This window comes from Sturnira hondurensis, unplaced genomic scaffold (assembly GCF_014824575.4).
Source record: "Sturnira hondurensis isolate 20B ecotype Veracruz unplaced genomic scaffold, ASM1482457v3 Scaffold0022017, whole genome shotgun sequence".
Lineage (NCBI taxonomy): Eukaryota > Metazoa > Chordata > Mammalia > Chiroptera > Phyllostomidae > Sturnira > Sturnira hondurensis.
The window spans coordinates 10,225,326-10,250,540 of record NW_028094648.1 but is presented as its reverse complement, the minus strand read 5'-3'; the positions used below and the strand labels follow the sequence as shown (position 1 = coordinate 10,250,540).

Here is a 25,215-nt window from a genome sequence, read left to right as displayed (position 1 = left end):
AGTGAGAAGTTAATGTTAGAAAATTAAAGCAGTTAGGTACAAGATGATGAATTAGAAAGGACATTTTAGTAAGACAAAATTATGAAGAAAACTCATGAAAATCATTACCAAAATCAAGAACAGTTATTAAGGATTTCATAAGTGAAGAAGCACAATATAATATTTATAAATTCATACAATCTATTATAAATATATTTTAGAATATGCTATATTAAAATCAAAATTCAAAAGAAAGAAAATAGAATTATATAATTCATAGGTACAGGCAATAACAATTTTAAAGTTCATTTTATATGTTTATAAAATATGTTTATAACTTGCTTAGTTATATATTATCTAGAAAAGTTTTTTCATAAAAATATATGTGAGGATAAATATGTTAGTACATATTAAATAAAATTGATAATATAGAAAGATTCTAATTATTTTCTTGGCACAAAATATTAGATTTTTATACATATTATTTGGCTCGAATCTATAATCATTTCTCTCTGTTTCATTCCTTCTTTTTCTAAAAATTTTTTATTGTCGACACTATTGCAGATGTTCCCATTTCCCCCCCCCCACCTTTGCCCACCTCCACCCAGCCCCCCCCAACTCCTCGTCACTGCACTGTTGTGTCTATGGTTTACACATATATGTTCTTTGGCTAATCCCTCCACTTTTTTTCATTGAGTGCTCCTTTCTTCCTTCCTTCAAACAGCTGTCTGTCTGTTCCATTTGACCTTGGCTCTGTTTCTATTTTGTTCATCAGTTTATTATGGTCATTAGATTCCACATATGAGATTAGATGGCATTTGTCATTCTTTCTTTTGAAGAAAGAAAGACACATTCTTTTGAAGAAAGAATGACACATTCTTTTTTTCATTTCTTATTTTGAAGAAATAAGAAAACTTATTTCTACCTAGCATTTGCAACTCCTTAAAAACTTTGCAAATGTTTGTTATTTATGTGGTAAATACTCTTAAACAAGCCAATCTGTGAAACATATTTTAAAGTCCAATATAATACAGTTACATTCATGTCTGAGGAAGATTAATGAAATTTGAATTATTTTTTATTCATGGCAATGCAATTACATTTCAACACAGACCTTATCTTAAGTACTTCTTTATTTAAAGAAAATATAAAAAGGGAACTGGGATAAAGCTAAAATTGACAAAGAATGATACAATAAAGTATATATATTCACTAAGTATTTACTGTCATTTTCAATTTAAGTATAAGAAACAAATGCCATGGTAATTATTTTATCTAGGGGAGCTGAACATAATCAATACTTCTGGAAATTCTATGATTTGATTTTTTAACATGTTAAAAATAAACAGGTTCTAAGCCTAAAATTCTTGACATTACCATGTATTTTATCACTTACAGCTTGAAAATTCCAGTGGGCAGGAGTGTTCGTCCATAGGGAAGTTATGAAGCTGAAGATAGCATTCTGCATTAATTGTCAATCTATTCAGATGAAAGTATAAATGTTAAAAATGAGAAATAATTTTAAGCACTGACAATGTTTCTCTACCTTTCAAACATTGTTTTGGTCTACAATCATGGACTTCGATATATTAGAAAATAATAATTCTAAAATCTCAGAGTTTTAAGTGGTCACATTACAACATTCATAAATAAGTCAGAAAGTCCTAACGTTTTCCTCTCTAGTGAACTAAACCATCTCTGTATACATTTAGTATAACCTCTTCTTACACTTGAAGATTTGTAGTTCAGGAGACCAACATATGTATGTGGGCTCCCGTGTGCTTGCACACACACATGATTAGCAGAGTGTGAACCATTAATCATGGTAATTTTTATTTTAATTTATCATGATCATCTTTCTATTATGGAGTATTCATAATAAGCAAGTATGTTCAAGGCAATAATTACATTTGAATGTTACATATAAATATTCATTTAATCCTTCATTAAGGATGTTTCACAACCTCACTGAAAATCAGTGTTACACCGAGAAGTGTTTCTAAAATATTGCACCATAGAAGATTTTAGTGTATGAAAGTGGCTCCGCATTTCTTTGCAACCTTAAAAAACGGAAATGCACGAGTTGATCAAACATTAGTATGGGAAATAAGTTGGAACACCTACACATTTTAAAGAGCATTACCGTAAAGTGTACAGAACTCGTCCATCGTTCCAAATTCGAAGCAGACGATTGGGAGTTGTTATCCAATGAGCATCAGATTTTCTTGAGTTTCTGAAGAAAGTGTCAGGAATCCAGATTTTTCCAACCATATTACTATTAAGCATAAGCACTTTCATGGTACTGTTGAATTTTAAACGACTGTCAAACCAGGTTTGGGCAAAAATTATGTCAATTGTGTATTCCTAAAAGATAAAAAGAAGAGTAATGACATAAAATAGTGAGGCTGCTCTTTTAAATGTTTTCTTTAGACACTTGAATATTTTATTTAAAAATTCTGTAAGTTGATAGTACTTAAAATCAACACTTAAAATCTAAAACTTTTAAAAAAATTGTTTCTATAAGTCATGTAAAGATAGTCCAAGATTTTTAATAATTACTACTGCTTAGTGTGACTTTATATGTTTTGGAAATTTTACTTAAGAATTTATAATATGTACAATATAGTCATTAAGCACAAAAGCAAATTATCTTAATGTTAATTATATTACTATTTCTATAGTCACATGGTGCTTAAATCACAGGAAAAAATACCAAATTAAAAATTAAGATGTAAATATTCACCAAGTTTTCTATTATGATTATTTAGATTGTAGTTTTCAAATGTTTTAAAGCAAATGCACATGCACATACCTAATTCTTGGGCAGCTTCACAATAGTTATCTTTCATTACTATCCTGACCTCCTATTTCTCAAGCCAAATGCTTTTTCCTTAGGGTAAATTATGCTTTATCTAAGCACCAGCTTCAATGCAGACAAATGATTAAACAGTCAGAGTCTAACAGTATAACCTGTGCTAATAACATGGTTTCTGGTTTTAATACTAAGTGCAGAAGGAAAGAAGCCTTATGCTCTTGTGATGAGTAGACCATTAGTAGATATGGTAGATCTCAAGAAGAGTATTTAATCAACATAACATGCCAGAATTTGGTCTATTATGCCAGTACTTTGGTATGTAATAAAACAGCAGAAACTGCTTAAAATAAAGGAAGAGGCATACTATATGCCAGGATTTTGGCTAGGCAAAGATCTAACATTGACTGGCAGAGGGAATTTCATACTATTGGTAGGTGATACTTAGCTGCAGTATTGGAAACCAATAAGGCATTAAAAGTGGGACTTGAGAACTAACTTGTCTTGGGGTGGGATTTAGCAAGCATCTTTGAAACTTGCTTAGAAACAATGAACAGGCTCTTCCTTAAAATGCCTGTTTATGTAAGTGCTAACCACTGTTGAAGGAGTTATGACTTCCAAAGGGTCCAACTCACCCTTGGGGAAATGTGAAATATTTTCTACTCAAAATTATTCCCTCAAATTAGGATCAAATAAAGAAAGACATCTTGATAATCTATCTTCCCAAATCCTTAACAGATGCTAATAATTCAATACTCTTTTAAATTGCTAATCCTTTTTTAAAAATATATTTTATTGATTATACCATTACAGTTCTATTCCTCCTCCTTCATTCCCTTCCACCCGCACACTCCCTCCCCCACCATTCTCCCCCCCCCTTAGTTTATAACCACATGTCTCAAGTTCTTTAGATTCTGTATTTCCCCCACTATTCTTGCCCCCTCTATCTATTTTCTACCTACCCTCTATGCTATTTTCTGTACCTTCTTCCCCCTTCTCCTCCTCCCACTCCCCTGTTGCTAACCCTCCATGTGTTCTTCATTTCTATGGTTCCACTCCTGATCTAGCTGTCCTCTTGGTTTGCTTTTGTTTTAAGTGTGGCTGTTAATAACTGTGAGTTTGCTGTCCTTTCACTGTTCATATTTTTCATCTTCTTTTTCTTAGATAAGTCCCTTTAGCATTTCATATAATAAGGGCTTGGTGATGATGAACTCCTTGAACTTGCCCTTATCTGAGAAGCACTTTATCTGTCCTTCCATTATAAATGAAAGTTTTGCTGGATAAAGCAATCTTGGCTGTAGGTCTTTGGATTTCATGACTTGGAATACTTCTTTCCAGCTCCTTCTTGCCTGTAAGGTCTCTTTTGAGAAACCCGCTGACAGTCTGATGAGTATTCCTTTGTAGGTGACTGTCCCCTTATCTCTTGCTGCTTCTAGAATTCTCTCCTTCATCTGAATCTTGGCTAATGTAATTATGATGTGCCTTGGTGTGTTCTTTCTTGGGTCCAAATTCTTTAGGACTCTCTGAGCTTCCTGGATTTCCTGGAAGTCTATTTCCTTGCCAGACTGGGGAAGTTTTCCTTTATTATTTGTTCAAATAAGTTTTCCACTTTTGGCTGTTTCTTTTCCCCTTCTGGTACCCCTATAATTCAGAGGTTGGAACGTTTAAAGATGTCCTGGAGGTTCCTAAGCCTCTCCTCATTTTTTGGAATTCTCATTTCTTCCTTCCTTTCTGGTGGGATGTTTTGTTCTTCCTTCTGGTCCATTCCATTGACTTGAGTCCCAGTTTCCTTTCCATCGCTATTGGTTTCCTGGACATCTCCCTTCATTTCAATTAGTTTAGCCTTCATATGTCCCTCTAATTTGTGACTATAATCAACCAGTTCTGTGAGCATCCTGATAAACAGTGTCTTGAATTTTGCTTCTGAGAGGCTGGCAATTTCTCGGTTGCTGAGAGTTATCGGCTCTCGGACTTTGAGTTCTTCTTGCGCCATCTTTTTGGGCTGTTCGGGCCTATTACGTAGCAGGATCGGAGCCCTAGGTGTTCACCAGAGCAGGGCAACTCAGTCCCTGGGTTGTGACGCTGTACGTGGGGGCGGGGTCAAAGAGGAACAATGGCATTCCGTCTGCCACTGTCACCGGGCCCGTGTGTTTCGTCCCACTGCACTCGAGTGTGCCACCGCAGTGAGCCCTCGCCCCCTGGGGCCTGTGTGGTCCGTCTCACTGTGTGTGAATGTGTGACCAAGGTCAGTCTGCCCCACACCCTGACTGGGTCCAGGCCACTTGTGCACCTAGGTCGGGGGATCTGTCCTGCCGGACTCTGCTCCGCTGCTGGCTCTGCCCCTCTTACCGTCCAGGTTGAGCAGTTAGTTGTAGTTGGACTTCCGTATAATTCAATTTTCTGTTCTTTGGCTGTATCTTTGTTCTCCAAACCTTTGTTGTATTCAAACTTGGTTGTGGGAGAAGGCACAGTGTTTCCACCTATGCCTCCATCTTGGCGGAAGTCCTAAATTGCTAATCCTTAATAAGTGTCTCACAGAGATAAGAGGGTCATGCAAGTTTGTGCCATTTTATATGTAATTGAAAAATCAAATTTTGTTCCCTCACTTGAATTAGTGTCATTTCCAGAAAATGATCAAATTGTGTTCTTGTACTTCATGTTCTTATGTAGAGGTTATAATAATGTGCATAATAAGTAATCAAGAGAAACATAAAATAAACTTTCATTTACCCAGAACAAGTGCAAGAGCTTCTATAATAAAGAACCTTATTTGGAAGTAAGGAATAGTGCTTTATACATTTGAGATCCAATGTACAGTATGTGACTTACTTTGTTTCCTTGAAATTTAAATGAGAAAACATCATTAGTAAATAAAGATAAAGTGAGTGAGCCTGATTTCTCCTTTCTTAAGATTTTATTTGTTTATTTTTTAGAGGGAAGGGGAGGGAGCAGGAGAGGAAGAGAAACATCAAGGTGCAGTTGCCTCTTGTGTGCCTCTTACTGGGGACCTGGCCCATAACCCAGGTTTGTGCCCTGACTGAGAATTGAACTTGTGACTCTTTGATTCCTAGACAGGTACTCAACCCACTCAGCTACACCAGCCACGGCTTGATTTCTAACTCTATTCATCAAACCATAATAATGAGAGCTTATGTAGTGTAGTCTTCCTATTATACTGCCAACTTTCCAATTGTGCTGTGTGTCTCACATTTAACTAGCTAATTCAATGTTACTGTTTCTTAAGTAATAGAAGAAACTTCACATAAAATGCAGACCTGCCAAAAGAATTATTGTAGGGGCATAATTTCATCATGAAATTTGGTTGATCATGGTCTTGTCTTTTCACCTGGACATTAATCTCTTCCTGAACTATCTGTTCACGTGGCCAAATATTACAGTGGGCCAAATAGTGGTTAGCTACAAATCAAATCTAAAGGCTACAGACACGGTGAGAAGAGGGACAGTGTAGTTTGCAGGGCAGGATGAAGAACCAAGGAAAAGTTGACGTTTCAGTAGAGTAAAAGACAGTCTGGAGAAAAAAATCCCTTCTCCCTCCAGGTATTCAGTCTTTTCTCTTGAAGCTATTCTCTGATTGGATGATGTCCATGTACCTTATGAAAGGTCATCTGATTTTTCCCAAATCTACTGATTTAAAATTTAATCATATGTATAAAATGCCTTTATAGCAACATCTAGATTTGTGTTTAACAAATATCAGAGTGCCATAGATTAGCTAAGTTGACATATAAAATAAACCTTTGCAGAGCTATAACAGCAGGAATGAACATTAATAGATTCAGAAAGACTTTGCAAAACTTATGCATGTGTTTCATTGCTAGACAAGTTTAAATGAATACTTGCCATCTGAAGTAACATATACACCTAGTTCATGCTCCCTGTGTGAGTAGATAATCTTTCTACTTTGTCCTCTTTTCATTCATTCTACCTCTTCATGAAGTTCGCTCCATATTTCTCAGCTGAGTAAGTGGAATATATTGTAAGTGGTTTACCAGTAAGTTCTTGTCTACTTTTTATTCTTTAATGTATGTTGTCACCATACTGTTGTCTACATCCATGAGTCTTTTTTCCTTTTTGCTCAATCCCTCCATCCCCTAAACTCACTGCCCCCAGCTGTCACCCTGCTCTCCATCTACGAAGCTGTCCTCATTTTCCTTTTTAGTTCAGTTTGTTCATTAGATTCCATGTATGAGTGAAATCATATGGTATTTGTCTCTTTCTGACCGGCCTATTGCACTTAGGATATGTTCTCCTTTTGCCTGTCCTTCTTCTGCTCCTCATTTACATCTCTATCCAGTCATAGCTTCTTCCTTGACCAGAGGCTTAAACTCTCAATTATTGCTGACAGCTCTTCTTGAATGTGCCACTAGCCTTTGGGCCACATGACTGTATTTTTTATTTCAATTAATAACTCTCCCAGCTACAAAGTGTTCTCATTTCTATACCTTGGTGTCAGCTGATGCACAACCAATGACACTCTAAATTCTAAAGAATTCACCCATCTAATATTTCTTAAATACACTACTGTCTTCTCCACCTCAACTGCTACTGCATTAGGTAAATCCTTCAAGATACAATGTTCAGAGTAATGTAACTGGTCTCCCTAATGCTGGCTCCTTCTTAACTAGTCTCCCTAATGCTGGCTTGGCCTCTTACATCCATCTTCTATACTTTTTGAAGAATGATCTATTAAAAATTTAAGTCTGCCTATGACATGCTCCTGATGAAAAGCTTCCAGTCATTTATCTTATTCAAGGGGATGTAATACATAAATTTCCTATTATGGCTTACATAATAAGGCCTTTAAACATTATCTAAGTTTGATTCTTTACTGTGCATTTCTGTTCCAGTGTTACAAACTGCAGTTTTATTGACTCTGCGACTCTGAGCGTGCTCCTTCCTTTACAAGTAAGTCCTTTCCCTTCTCTGTCTACTACCAGCTCCATCCTTCTTGTTATTTTCTGAATTTCTTCAGGCTTCCACTCTTGATGGATCAGATACGATTTTATTCTCTAGCATAGTCCCTACCAAATACAGCTCATCGGAGGAAAAGTCTACACATTCTTAGATATGTGTAGCTCCAGTTCCTAATACCTGACACATAGTAACTGGAGATTTTATCTCAACTCATTCAGAATTAGCTATCAGAAGTGACATATTCATTCCATTATTGAGGTATATACTCAGAACCTTTACACCAGAGTTCTGTCTTTTCACTTTGATTACTCACCATATTTATGGGATCAACTGGTCCAATACTGTTCACATAAACATCAGTTTCGATTACTGTGGGCCTCACTGCAAAATGCCAAACAAATAATGGTCAAAGATATGACAAGGGGTCGCACTCAATAGAACTTTGTTTCCAGATAACCTAAAGGAGTAACAATATTTACTTTTAGGGTGTCCAACCTGCAGCCCGCGGGCCACATGTGGCTCAGGATGACTATGAATGTGGCCCAACACAAAACTGTAAATTTACTGAACACATTACAAGATTCTTTTTTGTGATTACATGTCACAATGTATGTAATGTGTAGCCCGAGACAACTCTTCTTCTTCCAGTGTGGCACAGAGATGCCCAAAGTTTGGACACCCCCAAATCCTCATTAGGAAATGAAGAAATGAAAGGTTACAAAATATAAACACATTTTCATTTATAAATTGATACAATTATAAATAACACTTCTGACTGAAAACATTTCATTACACAACCTAAAAAATGTTTTAAAAGTACCTAAACCATGAATGAAAACTAAATAACTTAGTTAAGTAGAAATTACAGATAATTTGCTCTGTAATAGTCATGGGATGCTAGAATTTGAATGAAGTTTAGAGCCTACTATTTTTACTCTCCTTGGCTCTCCCTGGTTAACAGTATTTCAGTGGGTTGTTTATAGGTGGCTTCAAGGTAAGGTGGATTTTTACCTAATTCTCATGGACTATAAGGTATGGGCATCACTATGAACTTTCTGTTTTGTACATACCATTAGTGTTTCCCAGTAAGTCTTTGAAGGGTATATGCATTATTTTTATATTCTAACAAAATGTGTAGCACAAGTCAACATTTTAAATGTTTATCAAATGATATGATTAACAAATGTCTACAATCATGCCATATTTGTGATTAGGCTTTTAACTTTTGTCAGGTATTTTTAGTTCCTGTAAAAGATTTGCCATAATAATTATAATGGTAATTTATACTCATAAGATTCATTGTTTGTATGAAAAACATGTTTACATAGTTTCTTTTATTTCTCTTCCTCACCAAATAAGATATAAATGGCTTATTTGTTGATTATGCATATACTTGTTGAGAAACGTGTCTAAAAGTTTCACAAAGTAGGCAAGGAGAAAGTCATTCCAAAAAAAATCTATTATATACATGATAGAGTTTATAAAGAGATAATGCAAATGATATAAAGGGGAAAAAAACAATTTGTAGGGTAAAACATCCTAGTGAAAAAAAACAATTTGTAGGGTAAAAAGTCCTAAAGTAGTATGTTTTCAGAAATATTTACTTAGTTCTCCTGTTTAAGCTTTATCTGATTTCCATTCCCTACATGATGTTTATCACTCTTGCAATTCAGATGCTAAGTTCCACCTGGCAGGACACACCTCCTCCTCTAATACCCAGCTGAGTCTGCCTGTCCGAGTCTCTCTCAGTACCTTCCATTCTGTCAGGGCGCCCAGGCTAGCAGGCTCCTGTGGAAAATTTGAAGCATTTTGAAAAACAATGCCTATATAATTTCATAATATTATTGTATTTTACCCTTTGTGATGAAGAAAAAACAACACTTAGAAATAAATATATAACATTTAAATAGTTTGCTTTTTTCAAACAAAGAATTTATTACATGACATATATTTCTTAGGTAGAAAAATAAATGCTTCCTAGAAATAGTTTTGATGTGAAAATTTCAGGTTTTAGACCTATACATAACAATGTAATTTGATTTTCTAGCCAACAGTTAGATTTCTTAAATCAAAATGGGTCATATGATTTATATAAGGTTTATAAATTAACTTAGGCTGATAATTTCTGCACTGCTTTAACCACTTGCCATTTACTTTGACCAACTATGAGTTGTAGCCAATAAATACAATATAATTAAGATAATTATAGCTAGATTTACAGAATGGTTTGTAGGAAGGCCAATTTATAACTGGGCAGTGGATCTAAGTATATTTATTGCCACTTACATACAAGTCAGTGCAACATACCAGTCATACTTAATTAGATGTTTTCAGTTCCACTTAATAAATCAATAAACACTATCTATTCTTTAGTTCATGATATTGAGGACAGAACACTTCTATGCCAAGAAGTTAATGATTCCTGAGGACATTTTTATAGGTAGGACGTGCTGTTGACATTTATAGTACAAAGTTTTAGATGTAAGTGACCTATCCTGGTTTTCCTATGTCCACATCTAGGGCAGGAGCCACCCAGAGGGATTTCATGACCGGCCTAAATCGTCTGCGATGGGACCAGTGGAAACTCACATCAACCAGTCCAGTGTAGAATGTTGCTATTGAAAGAATATATTAAAATAAATATATGTACATATATTTGCAAAGTATAAGTATTTTTTCAATAAAACATGATTTTATTTTATTTTTTAATGTTAATTGGTATTAGTATCATTATTTCCTAACACATGTACAAAGGCCTGGGAACTAACACATTGAGGAAAATATTTTATGTAGGGACGATTGTTTCTCCTATGGTACCCTATAGGAGAAATTACATAATTTTTCCTATGGTATCCCATAGGAGAAACAATCGGTACCCCATTTCTCCATGCAATGGGGTACGGAATCTACCTAAAAACAGTGGAAATCACAGCAAACAGAATTTGAAGTGACAGCATCCCCTTTTCAGAGAGCAACGGACAGACTCTCACTGTATTTTTTTATTTTATTGTTTTTCATTCCCATTTAGTCCCCTTACAACCCCCTAACCTCCCTGCTCCTATAATCCCCACACCGCTGTCTATGTCCATGAGTCCTTTTTCCATGTTGCTCAGTTCCTCCACATCTAACCTCCTCCATGCACCTTAGTTGTCACCCCGCTCCCCATCTATGAGCAAATTATACATAAAGTTATTTATGTATTTATTTAAAGTTATTTTGTATCCCATTTTAAATTTTGGGTTGCTCATATATCATCGGGTTCTTAAACTCCAGCCCCAAAACACAAGGAAAAAACTGAAGGTGAATTAAAATATTTCAGATTCATTTTGAAACTATAGCTAGTTTCCATACTAACAGGGAAACAGGAGAAAACTGTAATTGTTACGTAACAATGACTCATTACCCTTTTATTGATTCACAGCATGAATGATCCTTGTGGATGAAATCACTTCACATACCGGCTTCTTGGTAATTGAGTCAGTACTGTTTCTTAGTACTATGGCTTTCTCAGTCCCAGTGGCAGGATTTTAGTAATATTTAAAAAGAAAGCATCATTATTTTGATTCAGGATATTATTACTCTAACCTCATTAAGCAATTTTTCAAATGTGAGCACATACTATGTTTAATTCATCAAACACACAGAAATCAATGATCTTTTTGTGACAGTAGCGCAGTGATTGAGAAAACAGTGCACTACCTCCACAAATAACACTTTTGTGGGGGGGCTTTTTATTTTATTTTTATTTATTTAATTATTTTTCAAGTACAGTTTTCTATTACTCCCATCCCATCCCACTTCCTGTGCTCCCCGCTCCCTCCCATTTCCACCCTTCTTACTTGTGGTCCATGTATCCTTTATATTTGTTCCTCTAAATCCCTCCCCTATTTCCCCTGAAATTCCCTCCCCTCTTCCCTCTGATCACTGTCAGCCTGTTCTCTATTTCAGTGTCTTTGGTTATATTTTGCTTGCTCATTTGTTTTGTTGTTTAGCTTCCTGTTAAAGGTGAGATCATATGGTATTTGTCCTTTAACACCTGGCTTATTTCACTCAGCATAATTCTTTCCAGTTCCATCCATGCTGTTGCAAAAGGTAGGAGCTCCTTCCTTTCTTTCTGCTGCATAGAATTCCATTGTATATATGTACCATAGGTTTTTGATCCATTCATTTACTGACAGGCACCTAGGTTGCTTCCAACTCTTGGCTACTGGAAATTGTGCTGCTATGAACATTGGGGTGCATAGGTTCTTTGGGATTGGTGTTTTAGGGTTCTTAATAACACTTTTAATCAACGGAAGTCGGGTAGAAGCGACACTGGATTATTTTTGCAAGGTGGTTTTTTTTTTGTGCTGTGATTCTAAGTACATTGTTTAAAGTATCTCCCCAGAGTATAAGTAGTAAATTTCCAGTGGGAGTATGTAAAAGGAATAGACATTTCTTTCAAGTAACTTAAAGAAAGTGCAGAGAATAGGAAGAGAAAGAAAAAAACAGAAAGAAGAACATGGTGAGATCAGTGAAGTTTCCTCATTCAGTTTCCAAATAGCTAAGGCAAAAATGAAGAGGTTACAATTCTAGAGATGGGCAATCCATTAATTAAAAGAATATAAACTAAAATAGGTATTTGTTTTTCTTTTTTTAAATATTTTATTTATTTATCTTTAGAGGCGAAGGTAAGGAGAGAGGAAGAGAAACATCAATGTATGGTTGCTTCTCAAACATCCCCTGCCGGGAACTCGCTCCTGCAGGGAACTGGCCTGCAACCCAGGCATGTGCCCTGACTGGAATTCGAACTGCAATCCTCCGGTTCGCAGGCCCATGCTCAATCCACTGAGCTACACCAGCCAGGCTAAAATAGGTATTTGAAATATTTCCTCCATAATTGTTTTGAACCATGCTTTCTTGAATACCCTATTCCAATGACTCAAAGATATCTTTAGCAGAGTATATAGATTTGTGGTCACTTTTGAATATTTAAATTATTCCAAGTCAATTATAAACTCTAATCTTGGATAATATGTCTAACAGTCTTTTTATATTGCCCCAGAAGAAACAAACAAAGGAAAATTAATAGCCCCACTAGCCCAGATATTATAATTATAACACATAGACTTTGAGAGAACTATGACTAATGTGTTCTTATTTTTCAACAGAGATTGCAGGGGTTCTCAACCCAATAATGTCATATGTGTGTCCCTATACATATTTCCAGGTCTTACTAAAAAGGAAATGTCAGGTAACAGTCACCAACTCCCTTGCCAGGTTATATAAGGACAAACAGACACTTGGAAACATGGATGAAAAGGTACACATAAATAAACAGGTACAAACCTTAGGCTATCAGTTGAGAAACTTTAAATGGCTATGCCCTAGGAAAAAGAAAATTTTACCCAAAAATAAATAAAGAAATAAATGAATAAGTCAGTTTAGGCCAAATGAAGGTGATCTTCCTTTTTCAACCTGACTACCAGAAGAAAAATAAATCATCTCTGACGACAAATAAATCATGTAAATCTTCATTATTTTTAATATACTCTACTACGATTCAATAAAAAAGAGCACATATTAAATGAAACATAGGCAAATCACTTTAAATCAAGACATAAAATAAAAATGTTTTTAAAAGTCACACAAAGATCATGTGGTCCTCAGACAAAGACTCTAAAATAACTACTGTTGGCGACTCCGGAGGAAGATGGCGGCGGAGTAGGACAAAGGATTTCGCTTCCCTTCACTCCCCGGAGAAAAACCAGGCTGCGCTGCAGAGGAGCCCGGCGAACACCCAACAGGGACCCAGCATATGGGAAGGCAGGACCCCAGAGAGTATAGCGGACACTGAATGACCAGAGGTTAAGGAGTGGAGACGGACCTCAGATCAGCAAGGTACAAGGGAACAGCACAGAGGCTGAGGGCCCTTCGCTGGCGGCGCCAGGGCCCTGGCAGGGCCGCCCTGATCTCTGAGAGCCGAGGGAGGGCAACAACAACAACCCTATGAGAGAACTAGTCACCAACATCCTCTCTAACCAGCAGGGTGCAGACTGGAAAACACCAGGAGAGATCGGTTTGCCTGTAGTGGCAGAGAGAGGAGTGGGCATTGGGAAGCAAACCGGAGAACTCTGATAACCCGTGGAGTCAGACTGTGTTTGCCAGTTTGGGGAACTGAGGGGACCCAGCATTCCCAGTAGCCTGAGCCGGCGCTCCCACAGTCTCGGGGGAGATTCGGGATATGGTCAGTGCCCCTGGAAGAGCACCAGTCACCAGCTCCCTCCCTACCTAGCTGGCCGCAGGCTGAGAAGCACCCGAAGGCAGGCTGTAGTTGCTGGCTTGGAGGGCTGGGTGGTGCGCATTCCCGGAGGTGCGCATTCCCTATACTGGGGGACTCCAGCTGGCAACTCCAGCAGGCGCTCACTCAGCATCAGGGCACTGCGGAGCTTGACTTACAGGGCCCCTGGGGAAGCGCCAATCACCAGATCCATCCCTACCCAGCTGGGCGCAGACTGAGAAGCATCCAGAATCCAGTGTGGTCACCAGCTTGGAAGTCTGGGAATCCCATGCCTTCCCGGTGGCACGCATTCCCAGTGGTGTGCATTCCCAATACCAGGGGACTCGAGCCGGGGACTCGAGCCGGGGACTTCAGCCAGGGACTCCAGCGGGCNGTGCCTTTTGACCCAGCAATTCCACTCTTAGGAGTATATCCTAAGAATCCTGAAACACCAATCCAAAAGAACCTATGCACCCCAATGTTCATAGCAGCACAATTCACGATAGCCAAGAGTTGGAAGCAACCTAGATGCCCATTGGTTAATGACTGGATCACAAAACTATGGTACATTTACACAATGGAATTCTATGCTGCAGAAAGGAAGAAGGAACTACTACCCTTTGCAACATCATGGATGGAACTGGAAAGCATTATGCTGAGCGAAATAAGCCAGGCGGTGAAAGACAAATATCATATGATCTCACTGTTAACAGGATTCTAAACAAACCAAACATGCAAGCAAAATACAACCAATGACACTCATATATGGAACAGGCTGCAGGGTCCAGAGGGGAGAGGGGAGAGAATTATAAGGGAAAAGGGAATGGACTCACATGAACAAGTATAAAGGACACACAGACAATAACTAAGGGTGGGGGGTGGAAAGGGGAGGGAGGCGGGGAGCATGGGGTGGGGGCCGGGCAGGGTTGGGAATATAAGACAGAAACCTGTACGTGAACAAGAATTAAATAAAAATTATATTTAAAATAAATAAATAAATAAAATAAAATAACTACTGTTAATATATTTAAGAAAATAGATAAAAATATGGTAAATGATAAAACACTTGAAGCCAATTTAAATATCTGGTGCAAATATTACAAGAGAGAATTATTAAACTTAAAAAGTGGTCAATAATAAAGAACAGATTGAAACACAAAGACAAATAATGAAAATTGAATGAAAGTGTATGAGAGATACTGAACACAGGGAAAATGTCAACTGTATCTCTAATTGAAGTCACAGAGAAATTAACAATGAGAAAATGACTGAGTAAATACTAGCCAAGAGTTTGTCAAAAGCAATTAAAGTTTCTGATACACAGATTGAAGAAAACTTGTGAACACCCTAAATATATACCACAAATGAAATAAAAATCTTGGGACATTATATAAAATCAAAGAAAACTAAAGACAAAGAAAATATAAAAACAGTCAGAGATAAATGGTATTTTACTTTTAAGAGTGCATTATCATTCATGAATAGTGAATTTTCAACAAAAATAATAAAAACAAGAAGAAAATCAAGTTCTCTTATAACTTGTGGAATGAAAATAATAGCCACCCTGAGTTTCCATATACATTAAACATATGATTCAAAAATGAATGCAATTGAAAAGTATTTTCATGTAAAAACTGAAATAATTTGTTGCTATGCAACCTGAACCAAAAGAAATACTGTTAAGAATATGTTTCTAAATTTTAAAAAAGCAGTATTAAAGAAAATAATACTAGATAAGGTGATTTCTTGGTAAGAGCTAACTGTTTTTAAACTTTAAAATAATGATAATATTGTCTTTTCACACTTTAAAATCTAGAATAAAAATACATGATATAATAGCAAAAAAGAAGATTAGATTTTATGTAGTATGTGGCTTGTGATGTCCTTGAACTGTGATAAAGTTACTGATTTATCATTAAACCTAAACAAGTAAAAATGCATACTATAGTCACTAAAAATAAGAAATAGTTACATAATGAGATAACACAAAGTTAAAACTATAATTATTATACAAAGCCAAAAGAAGAATAAAGTTGTAAAATGTGTATAGAACAGATTATAAAAGTTAGAAAAAGAGAAAACAAATGTAAAACCAGTAGTTTTAAAATAATATATAAAATAATTATCTTATATTTGCAGCAATCACTTCATTTAAAATAAAAATACTGTACATAATAATAAGAATGGAGAAAACACAAAGCCACTATCCAACAGAAAGTCTATAGCAATCGTAAATCTGCACCTACCTAAAACAGTCACAATATGTATAAAGCAAAAACTAACTGGACTTTTAAAAAATAGATAACCCAACAGTTGTGTTTAATATTTTTATTTATTTCTTTATTTTATTTTATTTTATTATCTTGGGGTATTGAATGTTTATTTCCTGGCAGTCTCCCAACACTTGCATTTTTAAAATTTTTTTATGTTTTTCTTAAATTTATTTAATTATTTTTCAAATACAGTTTTCTGTCTATTACTCCCCTCCCATCCCACCCCCCCCTCCGTGCTCCCCTCCTCCCTCCCATTTCCACCCTTCTCAGTTGTTGTCCATGTATCCTTTATATATGTTCCTCTAAATCCCTCTATTTTAATTGTTGTTCAAGTACAGTTTTCTGTCTTTTACTCCCATCCCAGCCCAGCCCACCCAGCATTCCCCACCTCCCTCCCATTTCCACCCCCTTTAGTTTCTGTCCATGTGTCCTTTATACTTGTTCCTGTGAATTCTTCCCCTTTTCCTCTGAAATTCCCACCCCTCTGCCCTCTGGTCCCTGTCAGCCTGTTCTCTATTTCAATGTATTTGGTTCTATTTTGCTCGCTTGTTTGTTTTGTTGTTTAGGTTCCTGTTAAAGGTGAGATCATATGGTTTCTGTCTTTCACCACCTGGCTTATTTCACTCAGCATAATGCTTCTTAACATACCTCTTCTAGTAGATATATAGATTTTTTTAGCAATAAGAATTGAATGACAAAAACTTTTTTAAAAGAACTAGAAACTTAAGTATATTCTCTAAGCAAAATGGAATTAAGTATCAATGACAAAAATGTATCTAGAACAAAGCCTGACCTTTTTTAGTTAAGAATTATTCATTTATCTAGTCCATGCATCCAAGATATCATAAAGAGATATATCGTGAAATGCTAAAGCAATGATTAGAAGACATTTATTTTATTCATCTCAATATTTCCTAAAAAAATCTATAGAACAACAACAAGGGAAAAACAGAAGTGCACAAAAACTGTAGCTTTAGCATAATTTGAATACAAAGAGTGCCCAAATTTCAAAATTATTGTAAAATCAACAACAAACAGGGAGGGGGGAGCACAGGGGGTGGGATGGGATGGGAGTAATAGACAGAAAACTGTACTTGAAAAATAATTAAATAAATTAAATTTAAAAAAAACAACAACAAACAGCAAATCCTAGCAATAAATCTCTCAGACTCTTCCTCATCTCTGTCCTGCAAGACTCTGTGCTGAGCAAAGCTCACTAAGGTAAACTGGAAGAGAGAAGATGGAGATTAGTTACCTTAGGTAGATAGAAAAGGACAAAGACAATAAGTGTGCTATATGTTTGAAAACATTCTAAAATGTCACCTGCAATCTACAACATGCATGATGGGAAAGAGCAGTCTCTAACACAGCAGTTTGGGGCAGAGAGATAAGTCAGAGACACACAGAGGAAGAGAGAGAGAGACGGGCTTTAGAAATTGAATGGTAAAGAGTTACAAAAGAAAGGCAATTTTATGCCTTATAAGGCTTTATGCTCCTATAAGAAATGGGAAGCAATAAATAAAAACCATACAATTCCTTGTTCAGCAAAATACATATATGCAAGTCACCCACAACAATAAATTTATTTAAATTATCTAAGATTTGCTGTAATGACAGAGACAGCAATAAAGTAAGAATCTTGCAAATACTCATAAGACCACAAAAGAAATAAGAAAAAAGGAAGAAATCTATACAATGATGTTGGAGAAATAAGAAATCAAGATACAATACTAACCAACTGTGGAAAACCCTTTCAAAAAATATGAAGCAGAAAACAAAACTGTAAAACAATGCTCCAAACATTTAAATGTAGTCAAACAACCATTTGGGAATAAGAAAAATACCACTGAATCAGAAATGTAGAAACTACCATATATTTTGGACTATAAGACGCACATTTCCCCCCCAAATTTGGGAGGAAATGGGGGGTACATCTTATAGTCTAAATGTATGTTACCTGGCTTGCTGGGGAGGGGGAGCAGCCTATGCATTTATGTTCTTAAATATTTTACCACATTTTTTGCTTCAAAATTTTTTTCCTATTTTTCTCCTCTAAAACATGGGTGCATCTTATAGTCTGGTGGGTCTTACAGTCCAAAAAAAGCACCCTTCCCAAAGATACACATAAAAAAAGAATAAATGAATGAAATTAGGGAAGAAATTAGAAAAATGACAATTGTAAGATGATCAAGAATACCCTAAAATGAATAATAAGCAGGGAGAAATCAAGAGATATAAATGAGATGAAGAGAGAATCCACAGAGAAAGTCTGGCAAATAGAAGGCAGGCAAATTATGCTTAGCCTTCGATAATTGAAACCCTTGAAAAAGAAAAGCAAAACAATGGAAGAGAAACAATATCCAACACTATAATGCAAATAAATGAGTAAATATAAAAATAAATTTTTCCAGGATGAAAGAAAACTTGAAATTTTATTTTAAAAATGCATGTTACTTACCTAGAAGATAAGTTACCCCAAATAAACAACTCTAAGACATAGCCTACTTAAAGTATTCAATTCAAACATGAAGAAAATTCCAAAGAACTTCGGGGCAGGGGGAAGATGAATAAATGATAAGGAACAAAGAATCGGACGGGTGTCAAATTTCTCAAAAAGACACAAAAACTGAGTCAACTTTGAAATAGCCTAATAAGAAAACAGTGAAAGAAGCCAGAACCAAGGATTTTACATCCAGCCAGTCTGTCTTTCAAGCAGCAAGTCAGTTGAAAAATGCTCTCAGCAGATGAAAACATTCTGAAAAGCCTACCAGTGTACAATGAAAAAGAAAATATCTGAAACAAAGACTAATGGTAAGCATTTTAACACATACTGAGGGCATAGTAGATACTAAAATAAAGATTGAGATAGGTTATGAAACCAATTTACAACTGTTATTTGTCCTTGCAGAGCAGAAAATGCACTAACTGAAAATAATCTAGTAAAGAAAAAAGTCCACTGTTAGTATAAACAATAACTGTGAGCTAACAACTAACAACTGATAATCAAAAAAGCAAAATATTTTTTTAAGAAAAGACTCAGGTTATTAAGAAAGTTAAATATACAAAGGTAAACTAGTCAAAAAACATAAATCTTCTAAAATACTAAAATAAAAATCATCAATAGTGTTCAACGAACCCACACCTCATATAGAAATATAGCAATTGTAATTAAATATTGTGACAGAGTTGAGAACAAACACTTCTCTCAGTCATTTCAATGGAGAGAATGGAGTTAACTCATTTATTAAAAGAAAAAGATATTTTATTTTGGCTCACAAAGCAAGACCTAATGATATGCTGCATACGAGGGTAACAGCAAAAACAAAGTGATTCACAAAGGCAAAAATTAATGAGAGGTACAAGAAAATACCAGGCTAATGAAAACAACAAGAAAGTGTGGGTAACTATCTTGATATCCAGTGAAGTATAATGTTAACTCAAAAAGTTTTAATTGTGACAAATAAGGTCTCTTTCTTAAAGCGACCTTAATGTCACAAGTCATTATGAAGATACAACACAAAATAGTTAACCAAATAACAGCACAGCTATCTTTATGAGGCAAAATCTACAGAAAAGGAAAAGAAACATAAATAGTAACATGCCAAAAATTAAAAAGTAAAAGAAAATCATTAAAACGCAGGCTCAAAAACTAGAAAAAGAACAAAAAATTGAAACAGAACAAAATACAAGGAGTATTATAATAAAAATAAAGTGCAAACTTTGAAATAGTTAAAAGGAACACTAGTAATTGGGAGTCCTAGGTTTTGAGGGGATTTAACACAGAAAAATCACTAGTCTTAATTTTGCTGATCGAAACAGGGGATAATAAAAAATACATAAAGCAGGAAAAGCAAAAAGGAAAATAAATGTTGAAACAATAACTCATTTTTAAAGTCCTAAGCGGCTCCTTTGAAGACTTCTTTGCAAATAACCCTGAAAACTTTGATTAAAAGATGTTATTTTCCTAGGGAAATACAGATTACCAAATTTGCCCTGTCAGAATAGAAAATATTAACAAACTGGTCTTTATAAGAAAATAAAATGATTATTCCTAAAAAGGATAAGACCTGAGTGGTTTCACAATGGAATTCTACAGGACCTTCAAAAGCCAGGTGTTGCCAATGCCTAATAAATTGCTGGACCTTTGAGAATAAACTAAAACCCCCTTTCATGGGACAAACATAAAAATGATACCTTAAAATGATGAAGACAGCACTCAAAAATAAAATGCAACATGAATACTACTCAGGAATACCCATGTAAAATACTAAATAATATGTCAGCAAACAGAATCCAACACTTCATTAACTACATAATATATGATGACCAAGGGAGTCTATTCAGATATGTACATTGATTTAGTTCACATTATACACTATATTAATAGTTCTAAGGGTGAAAAAAAACTATAATTCTTTTTAAAAATGCTGAAAAGGACTTTGACAAATTTCAATACCATTTCCTGATTTAAAAATAAAGTCAAGAGAATTGAAAGATAATTTCTTAATGTGAATATACATATAAAGAAACACTAGTCATCTCTAAGGTCCGCAACAATGCAAAGTTACCCACTACCATCTTTATTATTCGTATACATTAGTGAGTGCTCTTAGATGAGAAACATCAATGTCTTGCACATGAATTGGCAAAGAAAAAATAAAATCATTTCTTTGCATATGGAATAATAGCATACATTGAAAACTCTGATATTCAATGCTTAAATTAACAATAAGAATCAGTAAGATAGTAGAAAGGTAGTAGGACATAAAGTGAGCATTTATAAATTTATAACATTCATATACAGAATATAATTAAGTTTATATCTCAAATAATAGAAGCAAGATTAATTTTTTCCTTTTTTTAATAAATAATGCTGAGTCAACCAAAAAGCCATTAGGAAAAGATAAAATCTAAGAAATTAGATTTATATTTCATACCATACAATAAACTCCATGTGGATCAGGGAGTTAAATATTTAAAAGAAAGCAATACAAGTACTAAAAGTAAACATGGATTTATTCCACTCTAAACCAGTAACATCTGGATCAGAGTGTGTTGAAAATATTGTAACCACACTGAAATAAACAGGGATGAAAAGAACTTGCAATCTAAGTAGCTTTGAGGATCAATATTTTGACTGCACACTGTAAAGCTAAAATAAAAAATAACTATACATTATTTTATTCTAGTTAATTTGTTTTCATAGATATGTTAAAATTCTAAAACTATGTTTTATTATAATAGAACAAATAAAAAATATTCTATAGATATTCTACAGAGTCAGGTGTCTCCTTTTCTTTTTCTTTTTTTAATTATTATTCAATTACAGTTGTCCCTATTTTTCTCCCATCACTCTCTCCTGTCCTACTGACCCCCTAACTCCCACATTCAATCCCCCTGAGTTGTCTTTGTCCACGGGGTCTTTATTCATGTTCCTTGTTGACCCTTTAGGTGTCTTATTGTTGGAAAAAGAAGTTGAAAATAAGGAGGAAAGCTAGACTGAACCCTGCAGTGTTTAGATGGGAATCAGAGATCTCAGTACAAATTCACAGTTTATAATACATGTCGGAAGGGATAGATATAGAAATATAGATGACTGTGAATGTGTGTGCCCACATATATTTTCTACTTCTGCCCACTGAGAGGGACGAGAAGCAGTGGCACCCTATACTGATGAATATACCTAGTGCCCAGATCACAGTTTCTAGATAGCTTTTTACAAAAAAGGAACCAGGCCACTCTGGAGAAATGGTTGATTGCATTGTGAGATTAAAATGAGTGTGGAATATCTTATGTGCTAGACAGAAAAGATATGCTAACAATATGATGGGAACATGTGAAGAAAGTAGAGTAGAACGCTTTATTTTTGTATTTCCACCATACACAAAAATAAACTTATGATGGATAAAAGACTTAAATATAAGTTGCAACACCATCAAAGTCCTAGAGGAGAACACAGGCAGGGCGATTTGAGATATTTTGAGCAGCAATATTTTCATCAATATGTCCCCTAGATCAAGGAACATAAAAAATAAATGAATGGCACTTCATCAAAATAAAAAGCTTCGGCATGGCTAAAGAAAACATCATCAAAGTGATAAGGGCACCAATCGTATGGGAAAATATATTGGCTAATTATACCTCAGACAAGGGTTTGATCTCCTGATCTCCAAAATATATATAGAACTCACAGGCATCTACTTCAAGAAGGCAAAAAAAAAAAAACAATTAAGAAATGGGCAAAGGATCTTAACAGACACTTCTCCAAGGAGGACACACAGAGGATCCAGAGACACATGAAAGGATGCTAAGCATCCATACCGATCAGAGAGATGCAAATGAAAACCACAATGAGATACCACTTCACACCAGTGAGAATGGCCATCATAACCAAATAAACAAACAACAAGTGCTAGTGAAGTTGTGGAGAAAAGGCGACCCTAGTACACTGTTGGTGGGAATACAGACCGGTGCAGCCACTTAGAAAACAGTATGAAATTTCCTCTGAAAACTAAAAGTGGAACTCCCTTTAACCCAGCAATCCCACTGCTGGGATTATATCCTTAGAATACTGAAACACCAATTCAAAATAACCTCTGCACCCCAATGTTCAAAGCAGCAGAATTTACAATTGCTAAGTGTTGGAAGCAACCTAAGTGCCTACTGGTAAACGAGTGGATCAAAAAACTGGTACATTCATGCATCTGAATACTACGCAGCCCAAAGAAAGAAGGAGCTCCTACTTTTTGGACAGCAGAGATAGAACTGGAAAGCATTATGCAAAGTGAAATAAGCCAGGCAGTAAAAGACAAATACCATATAATCTCCCCTCTAAATGGAACCTAATCAACAAAACAAACAAGCCAGCAACATAGAACTGGAGACATTGAAATAATGAAAAAACTGACAGTAAACAGAGGAGAGGGGAGAAGGGGATAGTGGGGAAAAGGGAAAGGGTCATCAAGGAACATGTATAAAGGACATATGGACAAAGCCAAAGGGAGGTAGGAACAAGGGTCGGAGGTGGGGATTCACGGGGCATGGGGGAGAGTGGGGGAGAATGAAGGCCACTGTACTTGAACAGCAATAAAAAAAGGAAAAAATAGAAAATAATTTTAAATGTGTTGATATTTGAATCAAAGCTCTAAATATGTAGAATTAAATCTAGTAAAATATATTTAATACTATTTAACACTTCTTCAAAGGAAACATCAATAAAAGTAAATATATACTTTGAGCAATATATGATGCTCATGAATTTGGTATGATAAAAATTCTATAGGTAAAGATTTCAAGTTCCCTACAATTGGCCATAGATACAATGCAATCTCAATAAAATCTTTGCTGATTTATATTTTTTGTTTGTTTCAAAGATTCATGGAAAAGACTTAGAAGTTTATTATATTATATTATAAAATGTGTATATAAATGCAAAGGACCAAAGATAACAATCTTAACAAAGAAGAACAAAGTAGTATTACCTACTTTAAATATACTATCCAGGTTTATAATTCTACATGAATTAAAACAGTGTATCATTGGTTCAAAATTAGAATGCCTACTTACTTTTCAAATATTTACTCTTGAAATATCTCTCAACTTCTCTGATAGTTTCATCAAAACTTTGCTGTCTCACCCTTCATTGTAGTAGTTGTAAAATAATTGCATTAGAAATGTTTCCATGTCTATTTGTTCATCAGACTGCAAACCCCTCAAACTAGTACCATTCTAGTTACTACCTGTTAAACCCAGCAGCCTGACAAAACATCAGCCACTCAAAGAATATGTGACCTGTAATTAAAATAACATCAGTGAACATGGTTTTCATAGTCCCCTGCATCTCAGAAGAAGTAAAACTTACCTCCTATATCTGGGCGAAGTTTATTGTCATAGCCTTGAAGCAATGAGTTGAGAATTTGTGTTACATCTCCTTCATGAATCTTTGGTGCCAAAACCCAAGTTTTGTTGACTGTTAAATCCTCATCATCTTCATCATCTGCTTTATCAACAACACTAAATAATTCCAAAAATAAAAAAGATTGATAGGAATTTCAACCAAATTGTGTATTTCAAAACCATAGTTTAAGGTTATTATAATTTTGTTAGGGAATAGTAAGAGTGGGGAAAACATCTGAAACATTTTCACTGGAAGTATTTTATATTTAGTAACAGTAGTGACTTCATTGTATGAACTGTCATACTGATAACAACACTCAAGAGTTTAGAATTTGTTACCAAAATATAGCACATAATATTAAAATAATAAAACAAATAGTGGTCACCCCCACAACGGTAGCTAAAGGCAATGGAGATTATACACTGCAAATGGTCCTAGATTTGCACAGTGCACAATCTGGACAACCATGGGTGGTGCACCACACCCGAAAATAAGTCCAGCACACTCAAAAATTAAAATGAAAATATAAGTAAATACAGGGAGAGCTGTAATGATTAGCATGGTCAAATGTATAAAATGCATGTAAACAGAAGAAGATTTAAGGAAAGACGAGTGAAGAAAGAATTGAAGTAAAAGGAAATAAGTATTAAACACATAATACTTATGTGTTATGCCTTTCTCCATTTAAGTCGGAAGAACCCAGGCATCTTATTCCAAAATGTCACCAAAGATTGTCTTATCATCAATGCTGCATACCTCACCCTCCATATATATTTGGGGTCAGAGTTGAAGTAAAAGGAAATAAATATTGAACTATTGAACACATCTATGACTTTCTTCTTTTAAGGCACAAGAACCCAGACATCTTATTTTAAAGCATCAACAAAGATTGTCTTATCATCAAATCAAGGCTGTGTGACTCACCGTCCACATGTATTTGTGGGCATGACTCCCAAATTGTAGGACTAGAGTAGAATTTAAGGATCAAATAAGCCACTGCCTTTATGATGTAAAGGAAAAAACTAAAGACAGTAGGGAACTAACCAAGCACAACCCTGCT

The 25,215-nt window shown here is 35.3% G+C and overlaps 1 protein-coding gene across 1 annotated transcript in view; it reads right to left on the bottom strand.

The window, feature by feature from the left end:
* The window catches only part of GABRG1 (gamma-aminobutyric acid type A receptor subunit gamma1), a 58,013-nt gene that overhangs the window by 20,829 nt on the left and 11,969 nt on the right, over window positions 1-25,215 (bottom strand). Inside the window, exons 2-5 of the mRNA XM_037034121.1 lie at window positions 24,120-24,271; window positions 8,040-8,107; window positions 2,123-2,343; window positions 1,376-1,458 (exon numbers count right to left, since the gene is read on the bottom strand). Of these exons, the coding sequence (XP_036890016.1) occupies window positions 1,376-1,458; window positions 2,123-2,343; window positions 8,040-8,107; window positions 24,120-24,271 (524 nt within the window). The remainder of the gene's footprint in view (window positions 1-1,375; window positions 1,459-2,122; window positions 2,344-8,039; window positions 8,108-24,119; window positions 24,272-25,215) is intronic.